The sequence below is a fragment of the Lithobates pipiens genome, unplaced genomic scaffold (assembly GCF_037356315.1).
Source record: "Lithobates pipiens isolate NorthernLeopardFrog02 unplaced genomic scaffold, aLitPip1_a1.2 Scaffold_28, whole genome shotgun sequence".
In the NCBI taxonomy this organism is placed as follows: Eukaryota; Metazoa; Chordata; class Amphibia; order Anura; family Ranidae; genus Lithobates; species Lithobates pipiens.
In genome coordinates this window covers 150405446-150425897 of record NW_027507789.1, presented here as the reverse complement: position 1 = coordinate 150425897, position 20452 = coordinate 150405446, and the positions used below count along the sequence as shown (strand labels likewise).

The following is a 20452-nucleotide window of genomic DNA, read 5'->3' as shown; positions in this document are numbered from 1 at the left end:
TGTGAAACTTGCTGTCTGTGTCTTCCCCCCCATTAGCGGGTCTCCTGGGGTGCCATTAGGGGGTGGGCTGGTCTGGACGCAGTCATGGCATCTGGGGTTGGGGGGCAGCCCTGAGTAGTGGGATTTCCCGGGAACAGGGGATGCATTGCTGCAGCACCTGTTGTTGGCTCTGGTGGGGGTCTACAGGGATATGGTGGGCAGGACAGCTGGGGCGATGGGTCAACTCCAGCCGTGTCACCGCCTATTGTTCCGCCGGTGGTGTAGGAGGTGCCACAACCACCTGCCGAGGCTCCCAGGTTGGCTTCGGTGCTCCCTGGCAGTGGGGAATCTTCCCAGGTAAGTACGGTCGGGTGGCCCGCCCCAGGGGTTCGTCTTCAGATAGCATACGGCTGGTGGATGCTGTGCAATGCGAAGTGTATGTCTGTTACAAAAGCCCCTTGGGTTCTCATTTAAAAGGGGAGGTGAGGGAGAAGATTTGAAAAGGGGACTATGTGGAGGTTTTTTTGTTGCTATCACTGGAAGAATTTATCCTGGATAAGGTTAAGCCTAATGAGAGCCAAAAGGAGGAAGAAGAGAAACGGCGCTATAGACTTATTCCACAGTCGTTTCCCAACTGGCTTCAGGCATTTAATATACTAGTGAGTGTTATACGGGAGAAGGTGCCAAAGAACTGTTCGGAGTTGTTTTGTTACTTGGATTCCATCAGTGAAGCCCAGAGGGTGTATGGGGGCGTGGCGTGTCTGCGCTATGATGAGCAGTTCCGGCAGAGGAAGGCTGTGAGATCATTGTTACGATGGGTCATGCTGCCTTCCTTTCTTGGAGAGGGCCGGGGGTGCCTAAGCCATTTCACCATCAGCCACAAAGCGCAAGGGGTTCTGTTGGCAGTTTAACAAGGGCACCTGAAAATTTGGAGGCCCTCGCTGTTTCCGGCACGAGTGTTCGGGCTGCAGAGGAGCTCACGCCTTGTCAAAATGCTTCAGAAAAGGAAAGAAATCGGCCGACGCTGGAAAGAGGGATGACATCGGTGAGGGTGGAAAAAATGACGCAGTATCTAAGTAGGTATCCAAACAGGGTAGCTGCACGGACGCTGTGGTTGGGCTTTAAGGAGGGCTTCCCGATTCCAAGTACGTTGGACCAGGTCCACCCTGTTTCGGCTAACCTTAAGTCTTCTTATGAACATCCTGATGTCGTTTCTAGTAAGCTGCTGAAGGAATTGACATTGGGAAGGATGGCCAGCCCATTTGTGTTGCCGCTGGTGGGGGACTTAGTGGTTTCACCGTTGGCTGTCGTACCCAAGCGGGAACCAAATCAATTTAGGCTCATTCACCACCTAGGGGTGGGTCGGTGAAAGATGCGATCGATCCTTCTCTTTGTACGGTATCTTACGCCTCATTTGACCAAACGGTACGGTGGGTGAAGAAGTTCAGGAAAGGAAGTCTTATGGCTAAGACAGACATAGAGTCCGCCTTTCATTTGTTGCCGGTACACCCAAATAGTGTTGGGTTGTCATTGGGAGGGGAAGTATTTTGTGGACCGTTGCTTACCAATGGGTTGCGCCATTTCTTGTTCTTATTTCGAGATGTTCAGTTCCTTTCTGGAATGAGTCATCAAGGACTTGTCCGCTCCTCAGTGCTATTTTTTCTGGATTATTTTTTCATGATAGGCTCCCTGGGTGATCGTTCATGACTCATCTTGTTGGCCTCGTTATCGATACCAATTTGATGGAGTGCCACTTGCCAAGCAACAAGCTGGAGGTTCTCCGGCGGATGGTGGCCGAGGTGATCCGCCGTTCAAAAGTGCACTTTAGGGAGTTGCAATCATAGTTGGGAAAGCTCAACTTTGCTTGCCGTATCATGCCAATGGGACATGTGTTTTGTAGATGCTTGGCGGCTGCCACGGCGGGGGGAGAAAGCCCCACATCACTTTGTCTGGATTAGTTGGAAACATTGGGAAGATTTGTGGGTGTGGGACGTGTTCTTGGAAGAGTTCAGCTGCCTTTTTTTTTGGCAAGGGCCAGTGGTGCAGGCAGCGGAGCTGGATCTCTTTACTGACGCAGCAGGGTCGGTGGGTTATGCAGCTTATTTCAATGGTTGATGGTGTGCGGGTCAGTGGCTGGAGGTGTTGTTGGGGTCTGAGCTCATTCAGAACTTTTTCCTATCGTACTGGCTGTGGAGCTTTGGGGGTCAGTTTTCCGGAACCAGCGGGTTCACTTTCATTGGGATAATCTGGGGGTGGTGAAGGCAATCAATTCCATGTCAGCATCTTCCCTGCCTGTGGTCCGTTTGCTTTGTCACTTGGTGTTGTGTTTACAGTTGAACATTTTTGTGTGTGCTGTTCATATTCTGGGGATAGAGAACGAGGTGGCTGATGCACTTTCTTGATTACAGTGGGACAGATTCTGGCAGTTGGCTCCGGAGGCAGAGCAGCTTGGAATCCCGTGCCCCGGTCCTTTGTGGGATCTCATATTGATACCGTGATGTCGTTAGTTTGTAAGTCAGTGGCAGAGGCTACTTGGTGGGCTTATGAGTGGGTGTGGAGAGAAAGGCACAAGCTGGTATGTAGGGTCCGGGGTTGTTCCAACGATGAAGACCGGCTACACACGTTGTTGTACTTTCTGGGTAAAAATTGCGAGGATGGGGTGTCTGTTGCTCGGGTTAACAGTAAGATGGCAGGCCTGGCTTTTTTGTATAAATTGTGTGGTGTGGAGGATGTTACAAAAAGGACACGTTAGGCTGGATACCCAGCGACCAGTGTCTTTGGGAATGTTGGTGGAGTTGAAAGTGCCTGCTGGGCTTGGCCCCTTTTTGGCAGGGACGGTTTGGCGTTGTCTCGGTATCAGTTCATGAGTGTGTTCCAAAAATGCATGGAGGCGGGTGGTCTCTCTTTGAGGAACTATTCTTCTCATTCATTCAGGATTGAAGCGGCCCTTGGGAATCTCACCAATTTTGGTTATATGTACTCCCTCATCTCCCTTGAAGCAGGTGAAAAAGGGAGAGGGGGATGTGGAGCCCTCAACTCAAGGGGTTGGGGGCTCTATGTCCTTTTTGGTCTTGTTGTGTGGTGTTGATTGTATGTGGCCTTTCTGGTCTGGGGATGGTAGTGCAATGTGGTCTGTGCGTGTGGTGTCTTGGGTCTTGTTGCCTATGTTCTTTTTTGTGTTTCTGTTTTTCAGGCCCGGTGTGCCTGATGTGGATCCTGGGTCACTCCTATGTTCACTGTGGGGCAGGAGGGCTCTGGTTAGACCGAAAGGTAGGCAGCTGGATTTTTTCAGGGTGGAGGCCACGGTCTGTTGGATCAGTAGATCTGGCATTCTGTGGTCCTGAGCAGTGCCGGAGATACAGCGGTATGCCAGTATGGATAGGTCTCTTGATGTGCTGCTTCTGCATGTTGGGGGCAATGACCTTAGTATCAGGATATCCAGGAACCTCATTATAGAAATAAAGCGGGATTTCCTTCAGTTGCGTACAGCCTTTCCAGATACTGCCTTAATATGGTCCGACATCATTGGCAGAGCACCTTGGAGGGGGGCTAGGTTAGTGGAAAGGATAAATAAGGCTAGGATCAAGGTAAAAAAAGCAGTGGCAAACTTTGACGTCCACAATGGGTGCTGGTGGTTCGTCATTGTGAGTTAGGAGATTTTGGTCTGTATTTAAGGGGAGACAGGGTTTACTTGTCAGCTGTGAGCATAGATATGTGGTTCCTGGGGCTCTAGTGAGGTCCCCATAGATATATGGTTCCTGGGGCTCTAGTGAGGTCCCCAACAGGCCTTGCCACTGTGGCAGGCCACCCATGTGTAAGGTGTCACTATTGGGCACCTGTGGGAGGGGTCTCCGGTTCGTGAATATCGGAATGGTGGAAGGTATACAGTATATGGTGTGGAACGGGTTGGGCCTATCTTGGTATGGGTACCTTCTCTATATGGTAATCATGGGCTTTCGGTCATCAGGCTGTATTGGGCAAGAAGTTGGCAATAGTTGTCCCTGAGCTGGTGGGATCGTGGCTAGGGGCCAGGATGCAGAAGTAGTGGTGGTACAGCCGATGTGATAGAATATCTTCATTCATGAACCTCACACATAACAGTCAGTATATATATATATATATATATATATATATATATATAGATAGATAGATAGATAGATAGATAGATAGATAGATAGATAGATAGATAGATAGATAGATAGATAGAAAGCAGGAGCCTGTGAACCCGACGGGTGAAGATGGAAGCGACTGCAGTTCTGACATCGTGATGCTAGAACAGCTTAATTTTAAGAAAAATTTCACACAATGTGCTATTTTGCAATGCATTCTAGCACATTATGACTTTACCTTGCAGGGGGAAATAAAAATGTCCAGCAGTATACAACCACTTTATTGCATTCTATGCATTAAGATAAAAAAGCCTTCTGTGTGCAACGGCCCCCTAATACTTACCTGAGCCCATCTCTGTCCAGCGATGTCCATGAGTGTCTCGGCCATCCGGGACTCTCCCTCCTGATTGGCTGAGACACAGCAGCAGCACCGTTGGCTCCCACTGCTGTCAATCCAAGTCAGTTAGCCATTTAGGAGAGAGAGGGGGCGAGGCCGAACCGCAGCTCCATTTCTGAATGGACACATGGAGCTTTAACTCAGATTGAGTGCCCCAATAGCAAGCTGCTTGCTGTAGGGGCACTCAAAATGAGGGAGGGGCCAGGAGCGCCAAAGAAGGACCCGAGAAGAGGAGGATTTGGACTGCCCTGTGCAAATCCACTACATAGAGCAGGTAAGTATAACATGTTTGCTAGTTTTATAGGAAAAACAACAAGACTTTATAATCACTTTAACTAAGGGAAACTGGCAGTGAATCCTTACAGCTTCACAGGTGGCTTCCCACTCTGCATGCACGGGCCACGCTGCGTTTTGTGAATGGTGCCGCAGTCTTCTGGTACCTGTACGGGGGAAGCTGAACTTCCACTCGGATCGCCGCAGCAATTAAGAGGAATATAAATTAAGGGATCTATTAGTATTACATATTCTACTTACAGCCAGGGCTGTCTTTAATATAGATTGGATCCCCCCCCCCCATGCAATGTTGCTCTCCAGCTGCTCTGAGACATACAATAAATAGCAGCTAGCCTTAAAATCAGTTCACTGTATCAGATCAGGCAGCAATTGCGATTGGTTGCTAGTGGTTACAGCATATCATTACTGCTTAATGACTGGTTGCTAGAGGTTACAGCACACATTACGGCTCACTGATTAGTTGCTAGAGGTTAGAGCAAATGATTTCTGCTTGTTAATTGGTTGCTAGATATTACTGTTAAGTAATACTGCTCACTGATTGGTTTCTAGAGGTTACAGTACATCATCTCTTCACTGCAAGGGAGCATGATACACATATGAATGCCACCTTTATTTACATATCAATGCTGCCAGCCGCATCTATTTACGTAGTAATGCTGCCAATATTTACATATGAATGCCAGTTATTTACATGTAAACACAGGGTCTGCAGGTGAGTCATCTGTACACAACAATAAGGCAGAACTGGGCAGCATTAGTGTCATCACTTGATATCAGGACACAGTAAAGGACTAAAACTTCAAGGGACAAGGGAATTTACACTGGGATAGTTCGCAAGTATGAGGCAGCTGCTTTGGGCCCCACAACAATGACAGGGCCCAGGGCAGCTGCCCCTTTTGCCCTGCCTTAAAGATGGCCCTGCTTACAGCCCTGCTCATTCATATGCAAAATACCCTGACATTGGCAATATACAAATATATATCATCATGCTGAGTTTTGGACACCCTCTGGAGATTTAAAGACTCCATGCATGTATGTGTATTTCCTTACAATTCTAACAGCTTTTATGTTATATATCAACATACACAGCCATAACAATATGACCGCTGACAGTAAAGTGGGCAACATTTATCATCTTGTTACAATTGTCTCTGAAAGTGGGTGAAATATATTAAGCAGCAAGTAAACATGTTGTTCCTGAAGTTGATGTGTTCAAAGCAGAAAAAAATGGGTAGGCATAAGGATTTGAGAGATTTTGACAAGGTTTAAATTGTGGTTAGCTGACTGAATCTGAACCGTAGAGGGTTCTTTACTGTAAGAGGATCAAGGATGTGGAATTCCCTTCCACAGGTGGTGTAATACTGACATATAATCACACACATAGGTTGGACTTGATGGACTTGTGTCTTTTTTCAACCTCACCTTCTATGAATCAGAGCAACTCCAAAACTGCAGATCTTGTAGGATGTTCCTGGTCTGCAGTAGTCAGGACCATCAAAAGTGGTTAAACAAAAGAAAAATGGTGAATCAGCAACAGGGTTATAGGCAGCTAAAGCTCATTGATTAACAAGGGGAGTGAAGGCTGGTCTACATAGTCCAATCCAATAGAAGAGCTACTTTAGCTCAAATTGCTGGAAAAGTTAATAGTGCAGACTAGTCAGGAGGCCCCTGCTGATCCAAATCCACAGCCACAAGTACCTACAATGGGCACGTGAGCATCAGAACTGGACCACAGAGCAATGGAAGAAGGCGGCCTGGTCTGATGAATCATGTTTTCTTTTACAACATGTGGATGGTCAGGTGCTTGTGTGTTGCTTACAGTCTTCAGAAACTGAACAAAAGTTATGGACAATCACATAAACACTTTGTAAGTAATATATAAAAAAGTGATGAAGAAAAAATGGAGAGAAAAAAATATTTTATAATTAAAAATAATATAAGTTCACGTGAATATAGACACTGGGGGTTCCTTAAACGACAGTTCATAAAGTGTTCCACCACCAGACCTTGAGTGAAGAATCCCTCTGTTGCACCCACTACCTTATTAATAGGGGCGCTTACCAGATGATGTGGACCCTCTATCGCTAGAGAGGCCAAACAAGCTTGATAGTAAACCTCTAAAGAGTGGTATGGATGGAGGGGTCCTCCTGCAGTTCCAAGTTACCACTGATGGTGGGGGTCTTCCTATATTTCCAAACTCCCGTAATTATCTCCAGGACAACCGTGACAACAGAAGTGTATCGCAAGTGTTTTGCAGCTTCAGGTATTTTTGTTTAGCCAATAGAAAGCAAGTCATTCTGAATCTCCTTTTTGCTTCTTGTTTGGGCTCAGATAGAAATGACCCCATACCTGAAGCCATCAAAAACACCTCTCCAGCCTTCTACCACCTGCACCTACAAAAACAAAAAAAAATGTTGGCAGGTTTTTGTAGGTGCAGGTGGTAGAAGACTGGAGCGCTGTTTTTGATGGCTTCAGGTGTGGGGTCATTCGTATCTGAGCCTAGACAAGAAGCAAAAAGAAGATTCAGAATGACTTGCTTTCTATTGGCTAAACAAAATCACCTGAAGCTCTAAAAAGCTTGTAATGCACTTCTGTTGTCATGGTTGTCCTGGTGATATAGCGAATTTCGAAATATAGGAAGACCCCCCCACCATCAGTGGGAACTTGGAACTGCAGGAGGACCCCTCCACCCATACCACCCCTTAGAGGGTTACTATCAAGATTTTTTTACCTCTATAGCAATAAAGGGTACACATCATCTGGTAAGCGCCCCTATTAATAAGGTAGTGGGTGCCACAGAGGAATTCTTGACGCAGTGTCGGCTGGTGTTTTTTTTTTGGGGGGGGGGTGGCAAACAACCAACCATCCCCCTCCTGCTGTTAGTCAATCGGTCCTGCACTTGCCCCATTGTGGCGGGTAGCAGGCAGCGTGATGTAGCGGCTTGGTTCCAAGTGTCCTCTCCTCCAATGGCGGCTTCCAGCTCCTCCCCTCCTATTCTTAGGCATCTAATACAATTGGAATCAATGCGCCGGTGTCCTGAAAGGGGCCGAATGCATGGGTAGGGGAGGCGGTGATGGACAGGGGGAGCGGTGCCTGTGCGCCCTTAATGGACAGGCCATCCCTGATCAAGTGTCTGGTGGTGGAACACTTTATGAACTGTCTTTTAAGGAACCCCCCAGTGTCTATATTCATGTGAACTTATATTTTTTTCATTTATAAAATCTTTTTTTTTTTTCACAGTTTTTTCTTAAACACTTTTTATATATCACTTACATCAATGTTTGTGATTGTCCATAACTTCTCACAATAAGTAGCTTGTGTGTTGCTTAACTGAGAAAGCGATGGCACCAGGATGTAGTATGGGGAGAAGACAAGCCTTTGGACATTGGATGTGTATGTTCTTTTGACACGTACCCCCTACCTAAACAATGCTACTTTCCAAGTACACCCCTTCATAGAAACAATATTACCTGATGGCAGTGGCCTTTTACAGCAAGATAATGCACCTTGCCACATCGCAAAAATTGTGTAAGAATGGATTGAGGAACACAACAGCAAGTTTAAGGTGTTGACTTGCCCTCCAAATTCTCCATTCAATCAAGCATCTGTGGAATGTTCTGCAAAAACAACACCTTGCAACTTACAGAACTTGAAGCGGAACAAAACCCTTCTATTCTTTTTATCCAAGGAAACCAGCTGACACCAGCCATTTGATGGTCTGATAGTTTGTTAGAAAGTACAAGTATATGTGACAGTTAACGTTCCTGGCATTCCGGGAATGTAGCTCTTTTTTGAAATCATTAAATTTATAGCTTTAGTTCTGCTTTAAAGGATCTGCTATTGATGACTTGGTGCCAGATACCACAGCATATCTTCAGAAGTCTAGTGTTGTCCATGCCTCAAGGGGTCAGGGCTGTTTTTGTGAGCAAAAGGCAGGGTGCAAAAAGGGGACTTACTGAATATTAGGTGGGTGGCAATAATGTTATGGCTGATCAGCGTAGATCAGGAATATTAGAGTAGTTTTTCTGAATAGCAGTGTTAAAGACAAAACTAGAATCTTGTGTAATGAGGTACAGTAGTAAAACCTTCAGGTTTTCCATCTTAAAAGGCAATTTCTCTACTGATACACTGGTACAACATACATATTGTCTAAACTGCAATTAAATGAATGTTCACAAAATGTAAATACATTAATTTCATCTAAACATAATTGCAAAATCCTTTTTGTACAGAGATCACTGTGTAGCCAGACAGTTGCCCCCATTTCAATCCTATTGTCTGTTATGGCTATGGTTGTTACATTGGTTACAGATTGTCACAAGTACTTTCTATGGGGCTGATGTATGATATTTTATTCCTGCATTCTGTACCATATGCAAAGTTCATCCACTCTGGGTCCAAACTGCTAGAAGAATATGTAGCACCCTGGAGTTTAGGCAGAGTTGCTCCTCACAAATGTACTTTCCAGGAGTAGTTATGCTGGTTGATTGTTAGAAATCTGTTGATTTCTCCCTTTTGACCTTGTTGAACTTTTCTCTTCTACCACTAGGTGCTCAGGTACTTGGTGGTACTAGATATGAGAAGGGCAACCCAAGGTCAGGTTATGGGTGTATGTGGTACCTCAGCCAATGGGCAAGGGTTTTCTTGGATCCCTTGGCCTGCTGGGATAGCCTATATATTTGGGTGGAGTCAGGTAATCTATGTTCTGTGCCACCTGGATGGCTGTCTAGGTGGACGTATGTCATAATGCCTGGGCTGCTAGGCCAGAGATTGGGCCTTTCCTGGGCACATCTGGGTGCTAGGCTGTCTGAGGGCCTATCCAGAAGCAAGAGAGCAGCGCAGGGTTGGGACTGCGGCTTGCAGTCCAACCAGAAGTGACGGTTCTGCCAGCCGGAAAACCTGTCGTGGTAGGAGGTAGAGGGGAAGCTGTCGCCACTAAGGGACTATCCACCTTAGTACCATGGACCACAATGAGTAACTGAAGCAAGTACCGGAGCAGTATTCTCACCAACCGGGGACGGTGAAGAATTGAGAAACTTCAGTGGGAATAAAGCCCAGGAGGTGACGCTTGCAGAGCAGCCTTGTTTGTCAAGCCAGGGACCGAGCAGGCCAGCATGGGTGAAGCTTGAGAGGTATCTAGAGTGCCAAGCTAGGGACCTAGCAGAGAAGCGGGGGTGACGCTTGAGGAAGATGCCACTGTGAAGATTGGAGGAGCTCAAGGGATTCAGTGACAGTGAATCAGTGGTTCTAGTGAGAGGCTGGGAGCTCAGTGTACTGAAGAACTACAAGGAGAGATTGTAGTGGAAGATAAAGGAAGTGTTAAACTTCAAGTTAGGAACTGTTAAAGACTGTTGCCAGAGGAAACAGCATTCCTGCACGTGCAGATGTGGCGTTTTGCTGGATGCCTTTGCCTGTATGGCTGTCCTTCTGTTGAAGTCTCGTAGTCTGCCAATTGAACTTGCAAATACCTAAGGATGTCCTGGCCCTAACCCTCTTTCCCCCAGAAAAGTTTGTTAAGAGAAATAAACTTTCTTTTGCATTCGAAATGTCTGGCGCCCAATGACTTTCACCATCATTGCACCCACTATGCCTTGCAACCCACTACATACAGGAGGATGTCAGCAGTCTCTGAATGTTCTCATTAGACCGAAGGAGGCCTGGGACCTTGCTACAAATAAGTTGCAGCTTGCCCTTCTTTTTATATGTGGGTGTAGTGATATAGAGTGTTTCTTTTATGGCCTTTGACCTGGTTTGTGCAGGCATGACTTCTTGTTAGTGTGATAAGACTAATTAGGGAACATGGGTAAGAGTGGCAGCAAAAGACATTTGACTTGGGGGTGCAGAAAGTATACATCTGGTCATTCCTAAAACAATAGAGGATGTTCACTTAGTAAAGTTGACACTGAAAACCCAATCATACAAGGAAAATGGCATTATTGCATTACGCATGATTGGATGAATGAAACGTAATCACCAACTTATTTTCTTTGCAAAGCTGAAGTTCTCTATTCCTTTAGTAAATAAGCAGGAAATAATTTCAAATAATATTGTACAATTGAACAAAATGTACCTATTTATGGCTAGCATACAAAGACATGAATGACTTACTGTAATGTTACAGAGGAAGAGAAACAAGTAAACGTCCTTCATAGTTTTCCTTTTCTTCAGATGGCTCTTAATGCTTCCCACCAGAGTCGATCTTCTTGGCATTCTCAGATTTCCTGGAAGGCTTGTTAGGGACAATCTTTTCTCTTTCTCGTGCACACTTCTACGTCTTATAGAATCATGCTGTTCTATAGGCACGGGGAAACTTGTTCCTGAATGAGCATTGAGTAAGTTGGTGGGGGGAAGACGATGCAGGCCTTGGATTATAAAAGCATTTTGAAAGAAGTGTTGAATAATCATCAGTACAGAATAGGAAAAAGTTAAACCACACATGAGGCCAAAGGGAACTATGGATACCATGGCTATAAGAGAAAAATAAGAAATTTCATATTGACCTAATGTTGCCAACACAAGTAGAACAGTATCTAAGGTCCGACTTGGGTTCTTCTGATTGCACATGTTTCTCTTATCCAGCTTGAAAATGACAATTCCCACCACGTTGGCCAGACACATAAGAAAAAGACTTATCAAATGAAAGAAGTAAAATGCAGTCAAAGATACCCAAAGTTTTTGAGGATTCCCTCTACCCACTTCATACAAGACAAACATTACTAGGCCTGTAATCAGAATGGCCAAACCCGAAAAAAGGCCCAGAAGTGGAATGTGTTGACGAACCCCTGGCCCCAGTCCATGGTGGAATAAAGCATTTTCGTCAATCTTGCGTCCGACATTCTTCCACATGATATAGATCATTGCTGCAGCAAAGAGGTTGTACTCAATATTAAAAGGGTACAAGTAACTATAAACTCTTTTGTTAATGGCACATTTATATGAGCATCCACATCTGTTCAAATCTTCATCGCCATCTGTTGAGAAATGTAATATGGAATTTATAGACAATAGTCCATTTTTACATTGAAAACTGTTTTAGATTTACTGCTATGCTGTGAACAACTGAATAGAAATATAGATCAGATTATACACACACACACACACCATACACTGCTGATGAATGACTTCAAAAATGGACGCTTCCTGATTTATCAGGATTAGTCAGTTAACAAGAATGCAGCCCCTGATGGATTTTCTGTTAGAAAGATCAGAATAGTTTGCAAATCAAATAGCAAAAACAGTATTGCTTTTATTTTTTAAATAAATATTTCAAACTAATACGAGCACTGCATTACTTTAAGACCCCATTCACACCTGAGCATTTTGTAGCTTGACGCCTGAAGCTACAAAACACTGGAGGGGAAAAAAATCCATTATTCTCAATGGAGATGGTTCACATCTCCAGTCCAAGTCGCCTGAAGCCCTACGCCTGAAGCTCAAACAAGTTCCAGACCCTTTTTTGTTGCGCGAATCGGGCTGATTTGGGCGTTTTTCTTCTTTTAACATTGGTGGCCTTTTGCCCTGCACAAATTCGCGGCAAATCGCGGTAAAAATGCAGCGAATCGTGGTAAAAAATGCCGCAAATCGCGGTAAAAAACGCTGCAAAAAACGCTTGAAAACGCTATGCTCAAGTGTGAATGCAGCCTAACTGACAATTGCGCGGTCATGCATCGTTGTACCGAAATAAAATTGATGTCCTTTTTTCCCCCACAAAGAGCTTTCTATTGGTGGTATTTGACCACCTCTGCACCTCACCTTTTTATTTTTTGAACTATAAACCAAAAAAACAACAATTTTGAAAAAAAAAACAATATTTTTTAATTTCTGCTGTAAAACATTTCTAATAAAAAAATCAAAAAAAAATCGAATTTCTTCATAAGTTTAGGCCAATATGTATTCTGCTACATATTTTTAAGAAAAAAAATCCCAATAAGCGTATATTGATTGGGCAGCATTACCTCAATTACATCTACCGCCCAGGAGGCCCTGCCGTGGCCGCGCTACCATGCCGTTCATTACGCCGTGGGGAGGGGGGCTTTCGCCCGCTGAGCTGAGAAGAGGCTGGGACTCAGAAAGACTGTCTGGACCGCCCCATCCTGCCCCGCCTATCCAGAGAGAGAATGTAGGGAGGCGGCGCGGACACTGAAAAATGAATTCAGCGGACCAGCTGACACCAATCAAGTGAAGGGGAGGGTCTCTCTCCCCATGAGGAAAGACTTCCCTGGAGGCATTCAAGTAAGTGACTGATGATTCAAATTGCAGTGCAATCGATCCATCCCTACCCACCCACCATCACTTCTACAACAGAAGTGATGGGGGGATAGGGTAGCGATTAGGGATGAGCCAAACACCCCTGGTTCAGTTTGCACCAGAACTTTCGAACAGACCAAAAATTTCTGCAAACTTTAGAACCCCATTGAAGTCTGTGGGACTCGAACGTTCAAAATAAAAAGTGCTAAGTTTAATGGCTAATATGAAAGATATTGTCCTAAAAAGGGTTTGGGGAACTAACTCCTGCCCCAGGGGACATGGGTCAATGCCAACGTTTTTTCGGGAGCACTGATTTTAATGACGATTAAAGTGAAAAAAAAGTGAAATATTCCTTTAAATGTCGTGCCTGGGGGGTGTCTATAGTATGCCTGTGAAGTGGCACCTGTTTCCCGTGTTTAGAACAGTCCCTGCACAAATTGACATTTAACGGAAAAAAAGAAATTTAAAACTGCTTGCGGTTTTAATGTAATATCTGGTTCCGGCAATATGGATGAAAATCATTAAGAAAAATGGCATGGGTAGCCCCCCCTGCCCATTACCAGCCCCTTTGGGTCTTGTACGGATATTAAGGGGAACCCCGTACCCATATTAAAAAAAAGGAAAGGCGTGGGGCCCCCAGGCCTTATATACTCAGAACAGCAGTATACAGGCGGTGCAAACAAGACAGGGACTGTGTAGGTTTGTTGTGTTAAGTAGAATCTGTTTGTAATTTGGAACTGGTACATTTTTAAAGTGTAGCTCCAGTCAAAAAATCTATTTTTAATATTTTTGGAAAACATTGGGAAGGGTTATCACCCCTGTAATATTTTTTGCCATCCGTCTTTTTTCATCTCACTTCCTGTTGTCTCCTTCCATTTGCAAGTAGGATACGTTTGTAAGTTGGATGTTTGAAAGTAGGGGTCTGCGCTATATGCTCTGCAGAAATGGGGGCCTAAGGTGTTGGTGTTGCCACAACACTGTAAGCCCTGAAAGCGACTCTTGGTGGGCGCTGGAGCGCCCTGCTGTGAATGATTATATCAAGAATTGTAATTACATGCCATTGTTGAACAGTGGTAGAAAAATTGGGCCTTTGGTGGTTGTGGTGGTGGTGCTGGTGCCACAACACTATAAGTCCTCACAGTTACTCTTGGTGCGTGCAGGAACGGGCCCTGCTGTGAAATATTATATCAAGAATTGTAATTAAATGCCCCTGTTAAACAGGGGCTGAAAAATTGGGCCTTAGGCACTGGTGCTGGTGCCACGACACTGCAACCTCTCCAATACTCTAGTTGGAGTGCAGGAATGAGCCCTGCTGCAAAGCATTGCATCAAAAAATTTTAAATGTTAAACAGGGACTGAAAAATTGGGCTGGTGGCATCACCCAGAACCAAAAATGCTCTTCCAAGATATCAGCAGGATCATTGAGGAGGAAGAGGATAGTCAGTCAACCTAACAGGACAGTCACTCAGCATCAGCATAGGCAGTCTTGAAGGGATGTGACATTTCCAAAAAAATTATTCGGTTACATCAGCTTCAGGTGCTTAGTAGCTGGTGGTGATCCAAGACTGATTCATCTTTATGAAGGTCAGTCGATCAACTGAGTCGGTGGACAGGCGCACCCTGTGATCGTTTACAAAGCCACCAGCAGCACTGAAGGTGCGTTCCGAAAGAACGCTGGATGCAGGGCAGGCCAGTAGCTCAATTGCATACTGTGCAAGCTCTGGCCAGTGATCCATCCTCAAGACCCAGTAAGCCAGAGGATTTTCGGTGGGAAAGGTGTCCAAGTCTGACCTTGCCCCTAGGTATTCCTGCAACATGTAAATCAGACGCTGGCGATGGTTGCTGGAACCTATCATACCTTGGGGTTGCGGACTAAAAAATTGTCTGAACACATCGGCAGACGGCCACCTTCTCCACCGCTCCTTCTGGGACTGACCAAAGCCTCAGCAACACGTTGTCCAGGACCAGCAGTTTGTTACCTCCCAGTCTCTGGGAACGCGTTGCACAGACCTTTCTGCAAGGCCTCCCGGAGATGTCTCATCCTCTGCTCCCTCTGCGAAGACAAGATAAGCTCCGCAACCTTACCCTTGTACCGTGGATCAAGGAGAGTGGCCAGCCAGTAATGGTCCCTCTCCTTGATCCGAAGAATACGAGAATCCTTCCGCAGGCTTTGCAGGATCAGGGAGGCCATGCAGCGTAAGTTAGCTGAGGCATTCGGTCCGAAGTCCTTGATCCCTGATCATGCCCCACTGGCGTGGTGAGAAAAAACGAGCTCCCCTGACCCTGTCCTGGTGCCGTAGTCACACAGGTACTCATTGATGGCCCTCTGCTGTGTGTGCAGCCACTGCAGCATGGCCAACGTTGAGTTCAACCTGGTGGGCATGTCATATATAAGGCAGTTCTTGGGTAGGTTCAACTCCTTTTGGAGCTCAGCCAGCCGAGCACAGGCATTAAATGATCGGTGGAAATGCACACAGACTTTCCTGGCCTGCTTCAGTAAATCCTGTAAGCCGGGGTACCTGCCCAAGAACCACTGCACCACCAGGTTAAGGACGTGAGCTACACAGGGCACATGGGTCAGTTGTCCCTGTCGGAGGGCGGAGAGGAGGTTGGTGCCATTGTCGCAAACCACCATTCCTGGCTTAAGCTGGCGTGGCGTCAACCACCTCTCAGCCTGCCCCTGCAGAGCTGACAAAACATCCGCCCCAGTGTGGCTCCTGTCCCCCAAACAAACCAGCACAAGCACGGCATGGCATCGTTTTGCCTGCGTACTTGCGTAGCCCCTGGAACGCCTACGGAGCACCGCTGGTTCTGAGGACAGAGCACTGGAAGAGGCCATGGAGGAAGAAGAAGAGGAGGGGGTGGAGGAGAGAGGTGTGTCACAACCAATAGTAGCATTTTGGAGGCGTGGTGGCGGAACAACCTCCAACACTACTGCACCTTGTCCTGCATCCTTCCCAGCTGCCAGAAGAGTGACCCAATGGGCCGTGAAAGACAGGTAACGTCCCTGCCCATGCCTGCTGGACCATGAGTCAGCGGTAATATGCACCTTATCGCTGACAGCCCTGTCCAGCGAGGCAAAGACATTGCCTTCCACATGCCGGTAGAGAACCGGAATCGCCTTCCGTGAGAAAAAGTGGCGTTTGGGGACCTGCCACTGAGGAACTGCACATTGTACAAACTCACGGAAGGGGGCCGAGTCTACCAACTGAAAAGGCAGCAGTTGAAGTGCTAGCAATTTAGCCAAGCTAGCATTCAACCGCTGGGCATGTGGATGGCTGGGAGTGAACTTCTTTCACCGGTCCAGCAGCTGGGGCAGGGACATTTGCCTGCTATAATCGGACGTGGGTGTACCGCTAGCAGAGTTCCCGGAAGCACTTGGCTGTGACACACCTAATTCTACACCTTCATTCCTCTCAGAGCAGGTTTCAGAGAGGACTGAAGGTCTAGTGGGGTTGGAGATGCCAGCTGATGAGGAGCAAGGAGAGGTCCGCTTTGTTCTTTGGTGTGGGTCTTTGAGGTACGCTTGCCAACGAGCTGCATGGCAGGTCAACATATGTCTGGTCAAGCATGTGGTGCCCAAGCGGCAGATGTTTTGGCCACGCGAGATACGCTTGAGACATATGTTGCAAATAGCAGTGGTGCGATCTGATGCACTCGTCTCAAAAAAGGCCCACACCAAAGAACTTTTAGAATAACGCACAGAGGCAGCACCCTGCACAGGCGGAGCTCTGCGGTGTGATTCAGTCGGTGTGCTGCCCCTAAGCTGGCCCCCGGAGGGCATCCTGCCTCGTTGGACATGTGCCTCCTCCTTCTCCTCCTCCTCCTCTCTCCTACCAGGCACCCACGTGGAGTCAGTGCCCTCATCATCCCCTCCCTCTTCATCGCTGTAGCAAACCTGGCAGTATGCTGCAGCTTGTGGAAAATGACTGCCAGATTGCTGTCCTTCTTGAGCATCCCCTCTCTCTGCGCTCACGCTACTGCCTTCCTCTAGCTGAGTGTCATCATCAAAGCCCACAAAACACTGGGCATCCTCCTGGAGCATGTACCCAACACTGTGCTCAAAGGGTTCAGGAGACTCCTCAGGAGGACGTGGTGGGTCTAGGGAAGGAGTCACTGATGATGACATTGAGAGGAGGGAAGACGATGTGTTGGCAGCTGCTTTGCTAGTACCCTGAGCCTAGGTGAGAGAGGATGAGGAGGATGAAGAGGGCTTGGTCATCCACTCTACCAAGTCGTTGGCATGTTGCGGTTCAACATGTCCAGCTGCCGAAATGAAGGACAAGCATGTCCCATGGCCACGTGCTGATGATGATGCACCGCGTCCATGACCAACACTGATGTCTCTAGACACAGAGCCTGCTTGCCCTCTTTTATTGGCTTGTGACTGTCTGCCTCTCCTTGTTGGCCTTCCAGACATAGTAATGGCCTGCAGGGAGATGGGAAAACCAGCAATTGGGTAGTATATATTGTGCTGGAGGCACACAACATCCACTAACTCCTGCAGATGCCTGTATGATAGAACACCAGCAATAAAGGGTAGATACAGGTGTATACTGTGCTGTGCTGGAGGCACACAACACCCACTAACTCCTGCAGATGCCTTTATTATAGAACACCAGCAATAAAGGATAGATACAGGTGTATACTGTGCTGTGCTGGAGGCACACAACACCCACTAACTCCTGCAGATGGCTGTATTAGAGAACACCAGCAATAAAGGGTATATACAGGTATAAACTGTGCTGTGTTGGAGGCACACAACACCCACTAACTCCTGCAGATGGCTGTATTAGAGAACACCAGCAATAAAGGTAGATACAGGTGTATACTGTGCTGGAGGCACACAACACCCACTAACTCCTGCAGATGGCTGTATTAGAGAACACCAGCAATAAAGGGTAGATACAGGTGTATACTGTGCTGTGCTGGAGGCACACAACACCCACTAACTCCTGCAGATGTCTTTATTATAGAACACCAGCAATAAAGGGTAGATACAGGTGTATACTGTGCTGGAGGCACACAACACCCACTAACTCCTGCAGATGGCTGTATTAGAGAACACCAGCAATAAAGGGTAGATACAGGTGTATACTGTGCTGTGCTGGAGGCACACAACACCCACTAACTCCTGCATATGGCTGTATTAGAGAACACCAGCAATAAAGGGTAGATACAGGTGTATACTGTGCTGTGCTGGAGGCACACAACACCCACTAACTCCTGCATATGGCTGTATTAGAGAACACCAGCAATAAAGGGCAGATACAGGTGTATGCTGTGCTGGAGGCACACGACACCCACTAACTCCTGTAGATGGCTGTATTAGAGAAGACTAGCAGTAAAGGGTAGATACAGGTGTATATTGTGCTGTGCTGGAGGCACACAACACCCAATAACTACTGCAGATGGCTGTATTAGAGAACAACAGCAATAAAGGGTAGATACGGGTGTATATTGTGCTGTGCTGGAGGCACACAGCACCCACTAACTCCTGCAGATGCCTGAGAATAGAACACACTGTCCCTGCCTATCTAGCGCTTTCCCTGCACGCCGGAACACACTACACAAGGCCGCCACGCTGGTGGCCTTATATAGTGTGGGGCGTGTACTAAACCCCCTAGCTATAATTGGCCACAGGCATCCTCCCTGTGGCCAATTATGGCTCTCCTCGCATGCGTTCGGCTCGAACACCAAGCTCATCCCTAGTAGGGATGAGATCAGTGGTGGGGGGTGGGATCAGTAAGAGGCAAAGGTGGTGGGAGAGGATGGCACCTCCCCACCCCCTGAAGAACCACGCTGCCTGTCGCCCCCCCCCCCCAAGTACACCACCACCACTGCCACTCCCCCAAATACCACCGTTGCCACCCCCCCAAGTATACCACCACCACTGCCACCCCCTCAAGTACCACCGCTGCCACCCCCCCCCCCCCCAAGTACCACCGCTGCCACTCCCCCAAGTACACCACCACCACTGCCACCCCCTCAAGTACCACTGCTGCCACCCCCCTCAACAAATTTTCTAAAATACTGTATATAGTGTTTTTATTCTTTAATCAGTTAATATGAACATCTTTGATATTAAAGATGTTATAGAACGTAATTGCATTATAGAATATTAAAAAAGTCAGTTACTTTGCTGAGTAACTAATTACTTTTCCAATGTAGTAATTGAATTACTAACGCAGTTACTTTTTGGGGGAAGTAATTTGTAACTTAACTAATTACTTTTTTAAAGTAAGATGACCAACACTGATGATATATACATACCTCACAACTTTTTGAGATGGGAACGAGGGAAACCTATTATCAAATGTATTTAGGCATAGGACACTCCCCCTACCATGCTCCCTTAAAGGAGAATTATACAAAAAAATTAGTTAAACCCACAAGTGATTTTTTTTTTACCACTACTATTCCTTTATTTTGGCTTTTGAAGTTCACAAACCATGTAGAAATTAGATGAAAGGTTTAGCACTGGGAAACACTTTTTGAAAGGTAAATAGTGCATTTTATATACAACTATATAGATCAGACCAAAATGAGGGACAAATGAGGAGGGATGAGGGACAGAGGGACATTGTTCCAAATCAGGGACAGTCCTTCAAAATCAGGGACAGTTGGGAGGTATGTATGTTGCTATGGAAATGGAGGCACATGAAAAGCGTATTCACTCTTGCTTGCTGCTTAGGTGAGTGTCCATTCGCCAAGCGTGACCATATGTCCAAGAGAAGGAGGAACTGAAAGTGGGGCAGATTGCTGGAGTTGTATCCGATCTCTCTAAATGTTCAAACAGAGAAGGGACCGTTACTGCCTCCTTCCTGACACTTCAAGTGCCTGTACTGCACACATTAAAGGACTGAGGGAAGGAAGAAAGGTAATGAAAGCATTGGGGTATAATATGTACTATTTATTTTTTCTTTCCCATACTTCTCCTTTAATTGGTCAGCGTAATTATTTGTAATCATTTCTTTTAATATTGGAGGTACTGTTATACAGTGATTGATTAAATGATTTATAGAGACTCAATGAATCGTTTAAACATGACAAACCCTTTGGGAGTATCTCACAAACTGAAACTTTTGTTGCAGAAAATGCCTAAAATATGACTTAGTGCAGACTTCTGGGAAAAACTCAGATGAGAGCTTTTGGTCAGAAAATGCGATCGTGTGTATGCTGCATCGGACTTTTGCTGGCCGAATTCCCGCCAGCAAAAGATTGAGAGCAGGTTCTCAATTTTTTGGTCCGAATCGTCTGTACCAATTCCGACACGCAAAATTCCTACGCATGCTCAGAAACAATTTGACGCATGCTCAGAAGCATTGAACTTAATTTTCTTGGCTTGTCGTGGTGTTGTACGTCACTGTGTTCTTGACCGTCGAAAGTTCAGCGAACTTTTGTGTGACCCTGTGTATACAAGCCA

General features: G+C 46.3%; 1 protein-coding gene across 2 annotated transcripts in view; it reads right to left on the bottom strand.

Annotated features, from left to right (window-relative positions):
* The window catches only part of LOC143935662 (proton channel OTOP2-like), a 127872-nt gene that overhangs the window by 17814 nt on the left and 89606 nt on the right, over positions 1-20452 (bottom strand). For both annotated transcript variants that reach the window (XM_077459693.1, XM_077459692.1), the window contains exon 5: positions 10888-11750. In XM_077459693.1, the coding sequence (XP_077315819.1) occupies positions 10888-11750 (863 nt within the window). The remainder of the gene's footprint in view (positions 1-10887; positions 11751-20452) is intronic.